The sequence below is a fragment of the Dendrobates tinctorius genome, unplaced genomic scaffold, assembly GCF_039654945.1.
Source record: "Dendrobates tinctorius isolate UK_male_01 unplaced genomic scaffold, ASM3965494v1 ptg000060l, whole genome shotgun sequence".
Lineage (NCBI taxonomy): Eukaryota > Metazoa > Chordata > Amphibia > Anura > Dendrobatidae > Dendrobates > Dendrobates tinctorius.
The window spans coordinates 56,099,741-56,113,829 of record NW_027361728.1 but is presented as its reverse complement, the minus strand read 5'-3'; the positions used below and the strand labels follow the sequence as shown (position 1 = coordinate 56,113,829).

Genomic DNA, 14,089 nt, shown 5'->3' with positions numbered 1-14,089 from the left:
AAATGGGGTCACTTGTGGGGGGTTTCCACTGTTTAGGCACATCAGGGGCTCTGCAAACGTAATGACGACTGTAGACTATTCCATCAAAGTCTGCATTTCAAAACGTCACTACTTCCATTCCGAGCCCTGACGTGTGCCCAAACAATGGTTCCCCCACACATATGGGGTATCAGCGTACTCAGGACAAACTGGACAACAACTTTTGGGGTCCAATTTATCCTGTTACCCTTGTGAAAAAAAAAATTGCGGGCTAAAAATCATTTTTTTTGAGGGAAAAAAATGATTTTTTATTTTCACGGCTCTGCGTTATAAACTTCTGTGAAGCACTTGGGGGTTCAAGGTGCTCACCATACATCTAGATAAGTTCCTTGGGGGGTCTAGTTTCCAAAATGGGGTCACTTGTGGGAGGTTTCTACTGTTTAGGCACACAGGGGCTCGGCAAATGTAACATGATGCCCCCAGACCATTCCATCAAAGTCAGCATTTCAAAATGTCACTACTTCCCTGCTGAGACCCAACGTGTGCCCAAACAGTGGTTTCCCCCCACATATGGGGTACCAGCATACTCAGGACAAACTGGACAACAACTTTTGGGGTCGAATTTCTCCTGTGACCCTTGTGAAAATAAAAAATTGCGAGCTAAAAATTCATTTTTTGAGGAAAAAAAAAAAGATTTTTTATTTTCATGGCTCTGCGTTACAATCTTCTGTGAAGCACTTGGGGGTTCAAGGTGCTCACCACACATCTAGATAAGTTCCTTTGGGGATCTTGTTTCCAAAATGGGGTCCCTTGTGGGGGGTTTCTACTGTTTAGGCACACAGGGGCTCAGCAAATGTAACATGATGCCCGCAGACTATTCCATCAAAGTCAGCATTTCATAATGTCACTACTTCCCTTCCGAGCCCCGACGTGTGCCCAAACAGTGGTCTCCCCCCACATATGGGGTACCAGCGTACTCAGGACAAACTGGAAAACAACTTTTGGAGTCCAATTTATCCTGGTACCCTTGTGAAAATAAAAAATTGCAGACTAAAAAATTTTTTTTTTTTAGGAAAAACACAAGTTTTATTTTCACTGCTCTGCATTATAAACTTCTGTGAATCACCTGGGGGTTCAAAGTGCTCACTATGCATCTAGATAAGTTCCTTAGGGGGTCTAGTTTCCAAAATGGGGTCATTTGTAGGGGAGCTCCAAAGTTTAGGCACACAGGGGATCTCCAAACACGACATGGTGTCCGCTAACGATTGGAGCCAATTTTCATTTCAAAAAGTCAAATGGCGCTGATTCCCTTCTGCGCCCTGCCATGCACCCAAACAGTGCCCCCCCCCACATATGGGGTACCAGCGTACTCAGGACAATCTGGACAAGAACTTTTGTGGTCCAATTTCTCCTGTTACCCTTGTGAAAATAAAAAATAGCGTGCTAAAAAATCATTTTTGAGGAAAAAAAAATGATTTTTTATTTTCACTGCTCTATGTTATAAACTTTTGTGAGGCACTTGGGGGTTCAAAGTGCTCACTACACATCTAGATAAGTTCCTTAAGGGGTCTAGTTACCAAAATGGTGTCACTTGTGGGGGAGCTCCAATGTTTAGGCACACAGGGGCTCTCCAATCGCGACATGGTGTCTGATAACGATTGGAGCTAATTTTCCATTCAAAAAGTCAAATGGCGCTCCTTCCCTTCCGGGCCCTGCCCTGCACCCAAACAGTGGTTTATGACCACATATGAGGTATTGGTGTGCTCAGGAGAAATTGCCCAACAAATTTTAGGATCCATTTTATCCTGTTGCCCATGTGAAAATGAAAAAACTGAGGCTAAAAGATAATTTTTGTGAAAAAAAAAAAGTACTTTTTTTTTTTTTTTTACAGATCAATTCGAGAAGCACCTGGGGGTTCAAAGTGATCACTATGCATCTAGATAAGTTCCTTGGGGGGGGTCTAGTTTCCAAAATGGGGCCACTTGTGGGGGAGCTCCAGTGTTTAGGCGCACAGCGACTCTCCTAACGCGACATGGCAACCGCTAAATATTCCAGCATATTTTCCATTCAAAAAGTCAAATGGTGCTCCTTCCCTTCTGAGCCCTGCCGTACGCCCAAACAGTGGTTTATGACCACATATGAGGTATCGGTGTACTCAGGGGAAATTGCCCAACAAATTTTAGGATCCATTTTATCCTGTTGCCCATGTGAAAATGAAAAAAATTGATGCTGAAAGGAAATTTGTGTTGGAAAAATTAAAATGTCCATTTTTTCCTTCCACATTGCCTTAGCTGTTGTAAAACACCTGAAGGGTTAATAATCTTCTTGAATGTGGTTTTGAGTAGCTTGAGGGGTGCAGTTTTTAGAATGGTGTCACTTTTGGGTATTTTCTGCCATATAGACCCCTCAAAGTGACTTCAAATGTGAGGTGGACCCTAAAAAAAAATGGTTTTGTAAATTTTGTTGTAAAAATGAGAAATCGCTGGTCAACTTTTAACCCTTATAACTTCCTAACAAAAAAATATTTTGCTTCCAAAATTGTGCTGATGTAAAGTAGACATGTGGAAAATGTTATTTAGTAACTATTTTGTGTCACATAACTCTCTAGTTTAAGAGAATAAAAATTCAAAATTTGAAAATTGCGAAATTTTCAAAATTTTCGCCAAATTTCTGATTTTTTCACAAATAAACGCAAAAATTATCGACCTAAATTTACCACTAACATGAAGCCCAATATGTCACGAAAAAACAATCTCAGAATCGCTAAGATGCGTTGAAGCGTTCCAGAGTTATTACCTCATAAAGGGACACTGGTCAGAATTGCAAAAAATGGCCAGGTCATTAAGGTCAAAATAGGCTGGGTCATGAAGGGGTTAAGAGCTGATATTATCTGCCAGAAACTCTGTCCTGGAGAGGTCAAGTAGTTTGTAGGCGTTGGCATAGTAACTGGGTCTGCCTGAGCATATCAATGAGCTTAACTGCCATTTGAATCGCCTCAGGGCATGTTTTCTCTGTGGCAACATTTTCCCATTGAAATGCATTGAGGAAAATGTTTTTTCAAACGCAAATTGCGCAAAAACTACAAATCCGATCGACACGAAAATTACTTAGCACACCACTCGTGGACGCTGGCTTCGAAACGACACCTCAATGGAGTTTGTGCGTGTAGCTGTTCGGGCCGCATTAATTGCGGAATATCAACTGAATAATAATAAGAAGCAGAACTAGATGTGTATTTCCTGAAGGAAGCACAGATAGTGCTTTGAAATGGTGCCCGGGCTGCCCCTTTAAGAGAGACGTGCCTGCTGCCCCTGCAAGACTTGCCACTCTGGGTCCGATTTGGCGGGCGGGGCCTCTCTGGGTACGATTTGGCGGGCCAGGGTGGCTCAGCCTCCGATTTTTAGGCCAGGGTTGATCAGCCTCCGATTTGGAGGCCTGGGTGGCTTAGCCTCCGATTTGGAGGCTGGGGTCAACCAGCCTCAGATCTGGAGCTTGGGGTCACTCAGCTTTCGAATTGGCGCGCCGGCCCTTTAAGACTCATTTCGGTGCGCCGGCCCTTTTAGAATCACTTTGGCGCGTCGGCCCTTTAAGAGCCAGTTTGGCTCACTGGGCTTCTAAATCCACTTTGGCGCACATTCTCTCTCAGGGGCATGCGTCACGTGATGAAGCTAGATTTGCATTCGTGCTGTGGGTTTCGCTTTAAGAGCTGAAATTATCTGGCAGAAACTGTGTCCTGCTGGGGTCATGTGAAGTTCGTAGGCGTTGGCATAGTAACTGGGTGTGCCTGCGCATATCAATGAGCTTAACTGCCATTTGAATCCCCTCAGGGCATGTTTTCCCTGTGGCAACACTTTCCCAATGAAATGCATTGAGACAGTGCATTCCAATGACGGGAAAAAAAAATTTCAAAAGCAAATTGCGCAAAAACTACAAATCCGATTGACACGAAAAATACTTGGCACACCACTCGTGGACGCTGGCTTCGAAACGACACCTCAACGGAGTCTGTGCGTGAAGCGGTTGGGGCCGCATTAACTGCGGAAATCAACTGAATAATAAGAAGTTAGCAGCGTTCGGATTACAATATAGTGCTTTTTTTCAAAAGCACTATAAAAAGAAGAATAAGTTAGTAGCGTTCGGATTACAATATAGTGTTTTTTTCAAACCACTATAATAATCAGGGCTATGGAGTCAGTAAGCCAAACCACCGACTCAAGAAGACTCCTCAATTTCCCTGACTCCCACTCCACAGCACTGGTCACTACATAGCATGTACATAAAGTGCAGCACAGATTCATCTCCACAGCGCTGGTCACTACTGAGCACGTGCATAAAGTGCAGCATAGATTCATCTCCACAGCACTGGTCACTACATAGCATGTACATAAAGTGCAGCACAGATTCATCTCCACAGCGCTGGTCACTACTGAGCACGTGCATAAAGTGCAGCATAGATTCATCTCCACAGCACTGGTCACTACTGAGCATGTACATAAAGTGCAGCACAGATTCATCTCCACTAAAAGCCCAGATCCTTTGATCAGGAACAGAACAGACCTTTATAGGACATTTCATAACTTTCCCAAATTCTTATGAAAAACATTTACAGCTCATCCTGCATTGTACTACTGTACCCAATTTATTATATATTTTAACGGTCGGAGACGGTCCATTTTATACAGACTCCACGACCCTGGCAATATTAGCAAATACCTCCAATTAGACATGTAGTATACCTTTTCTCATTCGCTATGTCTCTTTCCTTATGTGCAGGCAATGCAGGACTTTATGTGTCCATGGTTACGACCACTGATATAATGACAAGTTTCTAGTGCTCGTAACCATGGATACTTAAGGTCCTGCAATGACAGCACATGAGGAATGAGACATAGCGAATGAGAAAAGGTATACTACATTTCTAATTGGAGGTATTATTTCCCCTACTACATATTGTGAGAATCTTGGGAGATGGGAAGAACCCTTCAATACATTAGATTAATGACCACATACAGTATACCTGCTCCTAGCTTGGTTGAAAATACGGACATGAACGGCGAGTCAGGCGACAATAAGACCCAAGTATAAAAAGTGACAAGTCATTACCAGGATTTTTTTTTCTAATGGCACAAAACTATACTGGACCAATGCCAGTTAAGAAAAATCAGTCCAGGCATGCTAGAGAATTTGGTAGATATCAACCATAAATGAAACCTACAAACCTTTAGTCTGTACTTGCCTTACCTGCTATAGGGTGTGCAGTCTTATTTTAATTAAAAATTCTATTAGACATGCATGATAAATGTGTCAGGAGATCACAGGTGCAGACCAGCCTCAGGCCTTATAAATGTTAAGTACTGGTAACTCCATATTTAAAGTTTTTGGTTTCCATATAAAGCTTTATCTCCCTTTATTGAAACGTTCCTCAACTTCCTATTATAGTTAGCTTTAAGGCTGAGTTCACACGTGGCGTTTTTTCGCGTTTCCGCGGCGGTTTTAACCGTGCGATTTTGCCGCGAAAAATAAGCATCCCATGCATTCCTATGGGAATCCACAATGCTGTGCTAATGCTGCGGTTTTTACCGCAACAGAATCGTTTTGCGGGAAAAAATGCAGCATGCTCATTAATTTCACGGAATCGCGGCGATCCCGCACCCATAGGAATGCATTGTTCTGCTTACTTTCCGCATGTGGCTGTGCACACCATGCAAAAAGTAAGCAGAACATTTGCGGATGGTACCCACAGTCCGGAGGAGAGGAGACTGTCCTCCGGGCTTTGGGCACCATATCCCTGTAAAAAATAGAATTTAAAATAAAAAAATATTGTTATTCTCACCTTCCCACCAAGCCTTTGCGAGCGATGACGTCCGTTCTCGCGGGATCGCGAAGTCTCGCGGTAATTGTCGCAAAGGATTACTGGGACCGGGAGCGTGGAGAGAGGCGGGAAGGCTGCGCGGGACGTCGGAAGGTGAGAACAATATTTTTTTTTGCTATTATTTTTTACATTCTTTTACTATTGATGCCGCTAGGACATTGCCACCTTTCACATGGATAGGCAATAACTTCCAAGCATGAGAAGACCCCTTTAACCCCTTCACACTATGGAGATTCTCCATTTTTCCTCCCCTTCTTTCAAGAGCCATAACTTTTTTTTATATTTCCATCAATATACCGTATATACTCGTGTATAAGCTGAGATTTTCAGACAATTTTTTGGCGCTGAAAGTCCCCCTCTCGGCTTATACACGAGTCATACCTGGGGGTTGGTGTGGGAGGGGGCGCAGGGGTGTCAGAGATCATACTTACCCCCCTGGCGCGGTCTCTGCAGCCCCCCGGCTTCTCCACGGTCTCCCTTCCTGCCTTCAGCGGTCACGTGGTACCGCTCATTAAACTCATGAATATGAAATCCTTGAAGAAAACAGGTTGCACTCCACGGGATGAATTATTCAAATTTATTGACACATACATTACATGTCAGGGTCGGGAGGGTGACATCTAGAGTGCAAAAGACTGACAACGGCCGTTTCGCACTGCTCAAGCGCTTCAACGGACCCGTTGAAGCACTTGAGCAGCGCAAAACGGCCGTTGTCAGTCTTTTGCACTCTAGATGTCACCCTCCCGACCCTGACATGTAACGTGTATGTGTCAATAAATTTGCATAATTCATCCCGTGGAGTGCAACCTGTTTTCTTGAAGTATTTCAGACGTGATTGCTTCGAGGTCAAGCACCCGGGATCCATGTGTTGGTTCACTGATTACCGGACATCACTAGCAAGTACACGGTAACAGCGGTGCTGTCCGCGTTTTCTTTTGTGGTGGTTAAACTCATGAATATGCGCATATTCATGTGTAAGGAGCGGTATCGCGTGACCGCTGAAGGCAGGAAGGGAGACCGTGGAGAAGCGGTGGGGGCTGCAGAGACCATGCCAGGAGGGGGTAAGTATAGCGATATTCACCTGTCCCAGGTCCATCGCTGCTCACCGCTGTCTGCTGCGTCATGTGTCAGTGACATTTAGGCAGCAGGGGGCGCAGTGATGTGGTTAGTGCGCGCTGCGCCCTCTGCTGGCTGAACAGTCACTGACAGCGGTGACCAGCGATGGATCCCGGACAGGTGAATATCTCAGGTGCCGGGTCCTGAGCAGGAGAGGGGAGTATGACCTTTTTTTTTTGCAGCAGCAGCAGCAGCAGCCTATGGGGGCATATCCTATGGAGCAGCCTGTGGGGGTATATCCTATGGGGGCAGCACATGGAGCATCTTATGGGGCCTTAACCTTTATGGAGCATTATGTGGGGCATATTATTCTATGGAGCATCTTATGGGGGCATTATTAACCCTTGTGCAGCATTATATGGGGTGCATTTTGTATGGAGCATGTTATGGGGACCATCATGAACTGTATGAAGCATTATATGGGGCTCCTGATTCAATATGGATATTCAAAAACATTTACCCTACTGATCTTAACTTTTACTTTTATTGGTATCCATTTTTATTTTTGAAATTTACCAGTAGCTGCTGCATTTTCCACCCTAGGCTTCTACGCGAGTCAATAAGTTTTCGTGTCAAAATAAGGGGGGGGGGGGGGGGTCATGTTAGGGCTTGTTTTCTGAAGGACGAGTTGTACTTTTGAATAATATTACCATATAGTGTGCTAGAAAACGCTAACGTTTTTGGAATTTTATATTTACCAAACACCCGGCTTGGCTGTCATGACAACCCATCTGCACCCCCTGATCATATGACACGCTTCTGGCTGTCGTGTTAAATCCCGTTGTCAGATTAACAGCTGGATTTAACTGGTTAACAGCCACGGATGGAGTGTGAAAGGCACAAGACAGCTGATTAAATCAGCTGTCATGTGCAAGGAAAGATGCGGGCTCAGCGCCGGGACCCGACCTATGACGTATATTTACATAATATGCTCGGAAGGTGTTAAAGAAATACCGGTTTGATATGAATGGGTCACCGAAGAGGAACAACAAAAAGCTAAGTCCCAGAAAACCAGAGAGGTTGGTCACTATGCAGATCCCTGATCTTAACCACACAACTAATAGTAGCAGTGGAGCGTTCCTACGTTGTTCCTAGACGCCTCGTCAAAGCAGGAGGACTACATAAACCTAAAGAAAGAAAATGGAAAATTGCCCCAGAGCAGACCCCAAAGGAAAAGACAGCCCCCACACATGTATTGACGGTGAAGCAAGATGAAAACACATACACAGGCAGGAAAATAGGCTGAGCAAACGATGGGGCCCAACTAACTAGAAAGGAAAGGAAAGCCACTGTCTGCAATCTGCCAAAAAACCCTACCAAAATAATGTCCAACACGTCTGATAGCAAAATTAACCCTGAAGTCACTAGACTTCTCCCACTATATCAGCACTCTGAAATAGAGCGAAAAGAGGCCAATCTAATAAGGGACAAAAAGGCAAATACAGATAAATAGGAGTGGAAGTTCAGCATAGCCCCAGCAGGGGCAAGCTGACCAAACAAGAAACTGAATTGACCAACAAGCGCAAGAGTGAACAATAGCAAACAACAAACTTAACTTTAAGAAGACTGAAAGGGAGCTGAAGTCCAAGACCTGAGAAGCAGACTGATCACCAGCAGCAGGATAGGGCATCGGCTGTCTTATATCCAGTCTGATACTCCAGCGATCCAATCGTTATCCTTCTCATCAGGTGGCAGATCACTACCACTTAAACCAACCTCACTACCTCCTGTCACCACCAGAGGGAGAACGGAAGGAGAACTCTCAACTGGAGGAGCAGCAAATGAGCTCATAACACCAGTTGAGTCAAAAGTGACCTATTTTTGCTCTACTGTGTATTCCGTTTGGTTTTAATCAACCATATGACACCAGAGAAATGGGCCATTTTATTTAATGCTGAGTATATGGTTTTTTACCAACGGATGCAGTTCACAGGATTTTCTGGGTGGTGTCAGTACATCACTTGGCATAATTATGTTGTGAACAATGCTCCCTTAGTAAAGGTCATAATTAGCACAAGAAACCAAAAAAAAAAAAGGCCCAGATCTCTGGAGCGAACCTGAAAACGTGGGGATAGGATAGCAAAGTGGTTGAGAGCGTAGGACTATTCTATGTTGCAAAATCCCTGTGAAAGTATTCAGATGGAAAAGCTGCAAAAAGAAAAAAAAAAAAACCTTTACATGTGAAACTACTTATGTTTGATCTCCAGTCAGCACTGTTGGAAATCAGGGAAATATTTAGCCCTATGGTTGGTGAGGCATGCTAGAAGTGTACCCAGCGTTTATGAACCCATACTTCTGCTGGACTGACATGCCTGAAATGTGACCTAATGTTACGTGCAGGACAATAAATTGCAGAAGAAGCCATGTCACAGCATCCTGGGAGTTGTAGTTCCACAACTACTGAAGTCATATCCTTAACAGTCAGTTATGAAATAGCAAGTACACCTGTACCCCAAAGAAAACACAACTCATCCGAAATAATGTAGACTTCTTATCAGTGACGTCCATAAGGCATTATCAACAGAGAACAAATAGGGGGTGCGGTGACAACAGATGAACACCGGCCCACAGCATATGGATGGATACAATATACCAGCACATGACATCTAACATGTATATACCTGATTCTGTGTGATAATGTGAGGGATCAAGAGGGCTGGGATCTTCAATGATAGGAAATCAATAGTACATCCAGCCTTTCCATAGAGAGAAGTAGCTGATCACAGGGAGCAATAGACTGCACAGTAAGAGGTGGTAAGAGGCAAGGTTGTACCCACTACACACAGCTCAATGTACAGATATACATCAGTGTGCCTAGTGTACATTGTGGAGCCCAATATAAAAAAGTGGCGACTCTAAGATGTAAAGGAAACAAGAATACAATGATTTGGAAATCTCTTATGGTAATATTTAATTCACAACAAGAACATAGAACATGCAACAGAAGGTGATTAACACTTCCCATTTAATTTTAAATTAATTTATAAATTGATGGCAGAAATACATCTAAAAACATTAGGAAATGGCTATCAAGAGGCTGGAAAAGTGGTACTAGTAAAAAAAAAACAAAAAAAAAAAAAACAAACAGCTAGAGGGTCAATTTTCCAAGTTACACAACTGTGTGCGAAAAGAGCATGTAAGAGAGGCAGAGTCTCTCAGAAGCAAAGATGGTCTGAGGCTCATCAATCTAACTAACCATCTAAAAACTGTGGGACATTTTCAGAAACATGTTCCTTAACATAAAATTCAAGACTTTGTAGAATATTCAATCTATAGTACAAGTCATCAAAAGATAGAGATTCTGGTGATAACCATGTGCATAAGGGACACTGCCAACAGTCAATATTAGATGCCTGTGATCTAGAGGCCCTCGGGCAGCACAGAATTAAAAACAGCCATCGATCAGTTGTGCAAATCACTGCATGGGCTCAGGAACACTTCCAGAAATCACTCACTGAACACAATTGGCAGTGCAATCCACAAATGCAAGATAAAACTACCATGCAAAAAAGCTGCTTAGCAACACAATCCAGAAATGCTGCAGTCTTCTTTAGGCCAAAGCTTAGCTAAAATGTATTGAAGCAAAACTGAAAACTGTTCTGTAGTCAGATTAATGAAAATTTGAAATTCTTTTTGAAGCCCAAAGATGCGGTGCCCTGCAGACTTAGGAGAGGGACCATCAAGCTTGTTACCAGCACACAAAAGCTTGCATCTCTGATGGCAAGGGGTTGCATTAGTGCCTATGACATGGGTAGCTCACACACTATCAATGCCAAGTATTATAAAGAGGTTTTAAAACATATGCTACCAGGGGCAGACATACCATTGGTGCTACCTGTGCAGACACTCAGGGACCAGAGAGGTGTAAGAAAGTCACTTTTACCTCCAAATTAGCAAGAACCTTCTCTCACAGACACATTATTGGACGGCAAAGGGTCCTGTGTTAGCCCCTTATGCTACCACAGACAGTAGCTATTTCAAGGAAGACCTTGCATATTTCAGCAAACTCCCAGCACTGTTAAAGGGAATCTGTCACCTGAATTTGGTGGGCTATTTAAATGTCCTCTGTCTGGTCCGATGGGCGGTGTTTCCTATCCATCCCCCCCCCCCCCCCCCATCCTTGGCCACCGTCCGCAATATTTTCTGGAATTTTAGTAGGTGTACGCCATAGTCCGCAAGTGCACAATGCAATCTTGCCTCGCACAAGCGCAGTATGCTTTGCCCACCTGTGGGCAAAGCCTAAAAGCGTTATTGCGCATGCGCCGGTTAGGAAAGAGTGGTGACGTGTTTCTATTATATTTTTCCTTTGATTGTTCCACTCCAGGTTTTGGCTTACAGATACTGATGGAAAAAAACCTCAAAATACTCAAAGTGTAGGCATTGCCTAAAAAGACGAGTGGGTGCTTCACAATGGTAGACAATGGGCTAGTCCCAACTTTTTCCAAATATGTTGTCATCAATTTTTAAAGTACTGTATTTTTTGCTTTATAAGACGCATCCCAAATTCTGAAGAGAAAAATAGGAAAAACAACAATTTTTTTTAAATAAAATGGTGGTGCTTATTGTAATCCATGCATCTTATTGCTTACTAGGGTGAAGGCTGCGGTGAAGCGGGGTCCCAGGGTTGCCGCTGGAGGAGGCAAGAATGGAGCGTTGCTGCAGACCTAACACCCCCTCATCCCAGCCTGCAGGCGGTAAGGCATATCCACATTATAAGACGCACCCCCATTTCCCCCAAAAAATTTGGGGGGGGGGGGGGGGGAAGTGCGTCTTATAATCTGAAAAATAAGATAGTCAATTTTTTTCCAAATGAAATGGAAAAGTGGCTAATTATTACCTTCTGATCTGTGTTTTATGTTGTTGTGACTAAACTAAGAGACTGCCAAATGATTGCATTCTAGTTTCCTTGACATTTGAGTGTGGTACTTCTGAACAGTCATGCCCGGCGCTGGGCCCACCAATACGCACACCCATGCCCAGCACCGTGCCCATTTATGTCCGGTACCACATCCACACCTATGCCAGGCACAGTGCCCACCATATGTACATCTATGTCTGGTACCATTATTATTTATATAGCACCATTAATGCCATGGTGCTATACACGAGAAAGGGTTACTGTCAAATACAAGTTACCGTACATTAACAATGATAGACTGGCACAAAGGGGAGAGGACCCTGCCCTTGCGGGCTTACATGCTACAGGATGGTGGGGAAGGAGGCAAAATTTTGGGGGCTGCCCATCATATACAGGTGCTGCGCGCACCCCCACCACAGGCGCTGCGCCAGCCCCACGCTCCCCCACCACAGGCGCTGCGCCCGCCCCACGCATCCCCACCACAGGCGCTGCGCGCTCCCCCACCACAGGCCCTGCGCGCTCCCCCACCACAGGCGCTGCGCGCTCCCCCACCACAGGCGCTGCGCGCTCCCCACGCTCCCCCACCACAGGCCCTGCGCACTCCCCACGCTCCCCCACCACAGGCCCTGCGCGCTCCCCACGCTCCCCCACCACAGGCCCTGCGCGCTCCCCACGCTCCCCCACCACAGGCGCTGCGCGCTCCCCACGCTCCCCCACCACAGGCCCTGCGCGCTCCCCACGCTCCCCCACCACAGGCCCTGCGCGCTCCCCACGCTCCCCCACCACAGGCCCTGCGCGCTCCCCACCACAGGCCCTGCACGCTCCCCACGCTCCCCCACCACAGGCCCTGCGCGCTCCCCACGCTCCCCCACCACAGGCCCTGCGCACTCCCCACGCTCCCCCACCACAGGCCCTGCGCACTCCCCACGCTCCCCCACCACAGGCCCTGCGCACTCCCCACGCTCCCCCACCACAGGCCCTGCGCACTCCCCACGCTCCCCCACCACAGGCCCTGCGCACTCCCCACGCTCCCCCACCACAGGCCCTGCGCACTCCCCACGCTCCCCCACCACAGGCCCTGCGCACTCCCCACGCTCCCCCACCACAGGCCCTGCGCACTCCCCACGCTCCCCCACCACAGGCCCTGCGCACTCCCCACGCTCCCCCACCACAGGCCCTGCGCACTCCCCACGCTCCCCCACCACAGGCCCTGCGCACTCCCCACGCTCCCCCGCCACTGGCGCTGCGCCCGCCCCACACACTCTGCCCGGCACGGTCCCCACCATACGCACACGACCGGCGGTGCCCACTGAAGCGGCACACAATGGCCGGTCTGGGACGCGCCGTCAGTGCGGGGGCCGGGCGGGGACTCCTATACGAGGTACGTGCCGGCAGGACTAGGCCTCAGATCGCACCGGGGCAGGGCGGAGGATTGCACGGGAGCCGCCCTCCTATAACGCGGATGAGGAGCGATGTCGGCAGCCTCCGCCCTCTCCCTCCGGCCCGGGCCCCACATTCCTCCGTCAGGCCCGGAGGCACGACGTCACAGCTGGGCCCGGCAGCGCAGGTGCCCAGGGGGGCGGTGTAGCGGGAGCCCGGAGTAACTACCTCTAGGTCGCGGCCTTTGTTCTTGAAATTCTTCAGCCGCTGGTTGTCCAGCTTGTCGTTGTCAGCCATGATGGGAGCGCCGGGGCCTCGGTGTCAGCACAAGACTCGGGGACAGAGCACGTAGCAAGCACTATGGTTCGCTGCTCAGTGCGGGGACGAGAACGCTGGAGCTCCGCCTGTCCGGTTGGTGCCGCAGCCAACTCGCTTTCCTGCCGCTAGTCTGGGCGGAATGCCGGTAACAAGAAAGCCTCGAACTGGTGGAAATGACTCAGCCCACAGACAGGAATCCCCGCCGCTGATTGGCTGACCGCCGACCCTGTGGGGGGAAGAATTGCGCAAGACTTCCGGTTGCTAGTTAGTCCGCCGAGCAGTGAGGGCGTTAGAGGATTCCAAGGAGAGTGAAAGAGAGGGAAGGAAAAGGAGGTGTGTGTGTGGTCAGAACTTCCGGGGGTGGTAGCGCGAATGGACTCACTCACGCACTAATGTCAGTGTCACTGAGGTGGTGCGTCACGTGACCCACGCCCCTGACTTCTAGGCAAGTGCTATAAAGGTGTGTTCTGGAAAGACTGGTTGCACTACAGTCGTGTCCGCGAGTATCAGCCTGGCTGTATGATTGGTCATTATGAGAGCTAAGCCTGACTGTATGATTGTTCCTA

At 47.1% G+C, this 14,089-nt stretch overlaps 1 protein-coding gene across 1 annotated transcript in view; it reads right to left on the bottom strand.

Annotated features, from left to right (window-relative positions):
• Positions 1-13,878, bottom strand: part of KPNA4 (karyopherin subunit alpha 4) — a 50,769-nt gene extending 36,891 nt beyond the window's left edge. The window contains exon 1 of the mRNA XM_073578964.1: positions 13,434-13,878. Coding sequence (XP_073435065.1) covers positions 13,434-13,502 — 69 coding nt within the window. The 5' untranslated portion in view covers positions 13,503-13,878. The remainder of the gene's footprint in view (positions 1-13,433) is intronic.
• Between the last annotated feature and the right edge of the window lie 211 nt (positions 13,879-14,089).